This window comes from Apium graveolens, chromosome 5 (genome assembly GCF_009905375.1).
Source record: "Apium graveolens cultivar Ventura chromosome 5, ASM990537v1, whole genome shotgun sequence".
Taxonomy (NCBI): Eukaryota; Viridiplantae; Streptophyta; class Magnoliopsida; order Apiales; family Apiaceae; genus Apium; species Apium graveolens.
In genome coordinates this window covers 298507843-298512982 of record NC_133651.1, presented here as the reverse complement: position 1 = coordinate 298512982, position 5140 = coordinate 298507843, and the positions used below count along the sequence as shown (strand labels likewise).

At 45.7% G+C, this 5140-nt stretch overlaps 1 protein-coding gene across 1 annotated transcript; it reads left to right on the top strand.

The window, feature by feature from the left end:
* The first annotated feature begins 1212 nt into the window (after positions 1 to 1212).
* Positions 1213 to 2046, top strand: LOC141659216 (uncharacterized). Its single transcript, XM_074466002.1, has 2 exons — positions 1213 to 1315; positions 1428 to 2046. Exons 1-2 carry the CDS (start codon positions 1223 to 1225, stop codon positions 1908 to 1910), a joined length of 576 nt encoding a protein of 191 aa, XP_074322103.1. The 5' UTR covers positions 1213 to 1222; the 3' UTR covers positions 1911 to 2046.
* The last annotated feature ends 3094 nt before the right edge of the window (positions 2047 to 5140 follow it).

Genomic DNA, 5140 nt, shown 5'->3' with positions numbered 1-5140 from the left:
CAGTGATATTGCTTGGAGGTTGCCCGAACCGTATGAGAGGATCTTCCATCGTCCTGCGGATGGTTTTGTTCCGGTTTGGCTGGAGCATCTAAGGTCCGGGTGGAGCCCCAGGTGGCACATTTTTCTGAAGCACCTTTGTAAGTATGTCTACAGGATTTCTCCTATGCAGATAACTCCGAATGGGATCAAGTCTATGACCTGGTTCATAGCTTGCTGCAACAAGTCCGGGCTCCTTCCTACCTTCAAGTTATTCCACCAGATTTTTTACCTTTCTAGGTCAAGCCAGAAACCTTTCTACGAGCTGAGGTTCCGGGCAACAGAGTGCGGATTCGGTCCGGGTAGGTCCAAACCAGTTATGCATCAGACCTCTTTGAAGCATTGGAATGGGGAGATACTGATGTTGAAGGGTTACGATTTGGAGTATCTTCCTTATTTTACGACTGGGGAGGTTAAGACGAAATTCAACCCAGAGATCTTAGAGGGGGAGGCTTTAGACCAAGTTAGAAAATTTTGTGGTAGTCTCGGGTTCCAGCCAACCCGGGATACGTTTATGAACCATAAACTCATGTTCCAACTTGGCTGTAAGTTCTTTTTTTTTTTTGATCCGGGTCTCCATCCAAGCTTGGAGAACCGGATTACCTTTCTTTTGCTTGTAACTTGTAATTTTTGGTCCGGATCAACGCCTGTTTAGGTCTTTGATCCGGACCCCCCTGCTTTTCCTAATTTGCGTAAAAAGTCTTTTCATGGTCCGGGCTCCCTGTATTACTTCATTTCCAGTTTGGTAGTCTTCATTTTTATTAGTCCTGATCTGATAGTTTTCTTCTTCTATTTCTCAGGTTTGCCGCATTATAACCCTGCATTCCGAGCCATAATGTCTTCTTCAGCTTATGCAGCGGCCTTCAACTCTTTGGGCTTGGCCTACAAGACAACAAAAGGGGCCCCAGGTACCGGATCCGGATCTGCGGATGTAGAGGGCGGTGCCGAATCTTCTGCTCCCCGGAACGTTTCTGATCCGGGTAACGCTCCTTTGGCCAAGGACCCGGACGTCCAGGAAATATCTGATGAGGGGCCTCCTTCGAAGAAGAGGAAATCCGCCCCGGGAAAGCCTCCCCGCGGAAAAACTGTTGTTTCCGAACGGGTCTTATGCGACTCGGAGGGTAAGGGCCCGGATGGGGCTCCTGTCCGGATAGGGACTAAGAGCCTCGCTGATTTGGCCGGATTCATGTCCAGTATCCCATCCGAAGAAGACTGGGAGGAAGTTGAGGGCTACAACATGGCTGCCGCCTTGAAACGGGTAACAGGCCAATGGGGGCAGGTAATTTCTGATTTTTTATGTTCTTAGTTCCGGGTCATGTCCTTTTGTCTACCTTTTACTTTGCTCATAGATTTGTTGTTTTTTTTTTTTTTTTTTTTTTTTTGTTTCTCAGATTGGGAGTGCAATTTCCATTTGCTCCGATGTTGCCTTCACTGAGCTCAAGGAGGCTAATAACCGGACTAAGGCTGAGAAGATGCTCTCTGATTCCCTTAGGGGTGAGCTGGAGGAGGCCCGGGAGGGGTTCCGGGTGGTTGAGACCGGGCTGAACGAGAAGTTGAAAGACTCTGAGACCCGGGCTGACGGGCTGGCCCAAGAAGTTGAGAGGCTAAAGGCGGAGCTTGCTGCAAAGGAGAATTTGAACAAGGATGCCATAATTGCTGAGTTCAAGGCCAGCGATATCTATGACTTCGAGGTTGCTCAAGCCGGGGTTCCCGAGGTACGCAGATCCTGGGTTGTGGCAGAGCGCCATATCAAGACTGACCCTTTTGCTTCGTGGGATAGTTTTATTCAAGAGTTCCTTGCTGCGAAGGCTGCTGTCGAGCAGGGTCAAGGGGAACCGGAACCATATGATGGTCCGAGCCCCAGTTTCCTCTAGATCCGGATCAGCCTTGCAAGGCTTCTCGGGCCCGGCCCATGTAATTTCCTTTCTAGAATTTCTTTGTTTCGTACTTTGATTTGATCCTTGTAATATTTGGATTTATCTCGGATTGTTGTCAATCCGGATCATTGATTCGGACTAGGCTTTGAACTTCATTTGAAAATTTCGCTTTTCTTCCATCTTTGGTTTTTTTTTGTGCGATCCGGATCCTTGTCATGGCCCCTAATCCGGACTGGTTTCATATCTGGTTTGGTCCGGGTATGGGACGGTGTCCGGATTGATGTTTGCTTTTTTGCTTCTTATATTTGAAAAAATTAAATTACATAATGATTGTTTGCAACTCGGATTTGAATTTGAATCCGGGTTGTTTTTTGCTTTTTGTTTTGGTTATTTTTAATTTTGCTTTCGATCCGGGTATATGATTGTTTGCCACCCGGGTTGGTGTTTGCTTCTTTGCTTTATGTACTTGGAAAAACTTAAGTACATAATGATTGTTTGCAACCTGGATTTGAATGTTAATCCGGGTTTTTTACCCGAATTTGAATTCTAATCCGGGTTGTTTTTTGAATTTGAATTTGCTTTCAATCCGGGTATGTCTAAACCGGATTGGTGATTGCTCCATCTTCTTAGAATTTTTCTAAGCAGATAGTGGTTGCTTTCGTTTTTTGCTTCGAACCCGGGTGTGAGAAGGTACCCGGGTTGTAATTTGCTTCCATAACTGGTAATTTAAAATTAATAACTTTCTGAGAAGGGGAAATTCTTTTCATTGATTTGCAAATTTTTTCATACAAAATATCGGATCATAGATTGGTTGCTTGCCATAGGCTACAAGTTCTGGTTGCTTTTGGTTGCTTTTCTACTGGTAAAACTTTCTGAGCCTGATTCCATGCCATGTATTAGGTACTTCAGAGTCATCCATTTTCATGAGCTTGTATGTTCCTGGCCTTAAAACTTCCTTGACTTTGTACGGGCCTTCCCACTTTGGCATTAGCTTTCCGGTATTAGTGGGATCTGAAGCTTCTGTGTCTCGTAGGACCAGATCTCCCACTTGAAAGTTTTTGACCCGGGACTTCTTGCTGAAGTACTCTCTTGTTTTCTGCTTATATTTTTCCATTCTTGCAACTGCCTGGTCTCGGACTTCGTCGATTAGCTCGATATTCGTTCTGAGCCCCTCCTCATTTGCTATCTCATCAAAGTTGATTGCTCGATGGGAGGGGGATCCTATTTCAATTGGTAGCATTGCTTCAGTTCCATAAGCCAGCTTGAAGGGGGTTTCTCCTGTACTAGTTCTGGGGCTTGTTCTGTATGCCCAAAGTACATTAGGCAATTCTTCTGGCCATTTGGTTTTGCTCTCTCTGAGTCTCTTCTCTATCCCCCTGAGAAGTATTCGATTAGTTACCTCGACTTGGCCATTCCCTTGAGGGTAGGCTACAGATGACTTTTTATGCCGGATACCCCGCTCTTGAAGGTAGGATTCAAATTCTGAACCGACGAACTGCGGACCGTTGTCTGAGACAAGTACTCTTGGGATCCCAAACCTCATAAATATGTTGTTCATGAATTTGATGCAGTCTTGTTGATTTATTGTTCTCATTGCCTTTGCCTCTACCCACTTCGTCATATAGTCGATTGAGACTAGTAAGTACCTGAGGTCTCCTCTGGCTCTGGGAAAGGGTCCCATGATATCAATTCCCCATACAGCGAATGGGATTGGTGACAAGACTGAGGAGGGTAAGACTGGGCTCATCCGCGTCACATTGCTGAAGAGTTGGCATTCCTTGCATTTTTTCACAAAGTTTATCGAGTCCTGGTGGATGGTAGGCCAGTAGTACCCTTGCCTTATGATTTTATGAGCTAGTGCTTTTGCGGACATGTGGTCCCCGCATATTCCTTCGTGAACTTCCATGAGGCAGTATTGTGCCTCTCCTGGGCCTATGCATTTGAGAATTGGGGAGGAAAAGGTCCGGCGATAGAGTATTCCCTCTTCCATGAAGAATTTTGAAGCTTTTGCCTTTAACCTTTGAGCATTTCCTTTATGTTCGGGGAGCTCTCCCTTCTCCAAGTAGTTAATGAATGGGGTCATCCAATTCGGACTGTTTCCTATTTCCATAACTTCCTCGGATTCTGTGCTTGGCTTCTGTAATTCTTCGAAGTAGACGGAGCAATCCAGGTCGGATGAATTTTGAACAAGTTTAGATAATGAGTCAGCTTCTGAATTCTCCTCTCTGCTGATTTGGATGACTTGGACTTTTGGTATGGAGGCCAGGTAGCTTTGGACCAGAGCCTGGTATTTGGCTAGAACTGGATCCTTGGCTATGTACTCCCCGTTTGTTTGCTTTACGACGATCTGGGAATCGCTGTAGATTTTGAGATTCTGGATCCTGAGTGTTCTTGCTAACTTCAATCCTGCAGTCAAAGCCTCGTACTCTGCCTGGTTGTTTGTTGCTGAGAATGCAAAGGATATTGCTGTTTGGATTGTGAACCCTTCCGGGCTCTTTAGGATGAGCCCGGCTCCTGATCTTTCATTTGTTGAAGAACCATCAACGTTGAGAGCCCAGGCTTCTGTTTCTTGATCTGTGTTTGTCTCAGTCTCAATGCACATGGGCACGGGCTCTTCTTCCGGGAAATTGCATTCTATGATGAAATCAGCTAGAGCCTGGGCTTTGATTGCTGTTCTAGGAATGAAAGTGATGTTGAACTGACTCAGCTCAACTGCCCAATTTACCAACCTCCCTGAGATATCTGGCTTGTGTATTATCTTCCTTAATGGTTGATTTGTTACCACCCGTATTTCCCTTCCCTGAAAGTAGTGTCTGAGTTTCCTGGATGCTGTGACTAATGCGTAGGCAAACTTTTCTAGGCTCGGGTAACGGGTCTCTGCATCTTTTAGCACTTGGCTTACGTAATAAACTGGTTGCTGTTTGCCATGCTCTTCCCTGATCAACGCTGCCCCAACTGCCAGGGCCCCTGCTGAAAGATAAAGGGATAGGGGCTCCCCGGGTTGAGCTTTTGTTAATACAGGGGGTTGAGAAAGGTACCTTTTTACTTCTTCAAATGCTCTTTGGCATTCTGGGCTCCAATTAACTTCTCTCTTATTGGTTGCTCCTTTTAACAGGTCGAAGAAGGGTAGGCATCTCTCAGCTAGCTTGGAGATGAATCTTCTGAGTGCGGCCAGTGATCCTGCTAGCTTCTGCACATCTTTTTGTGTTCTTGGGGCCTTCATCTCT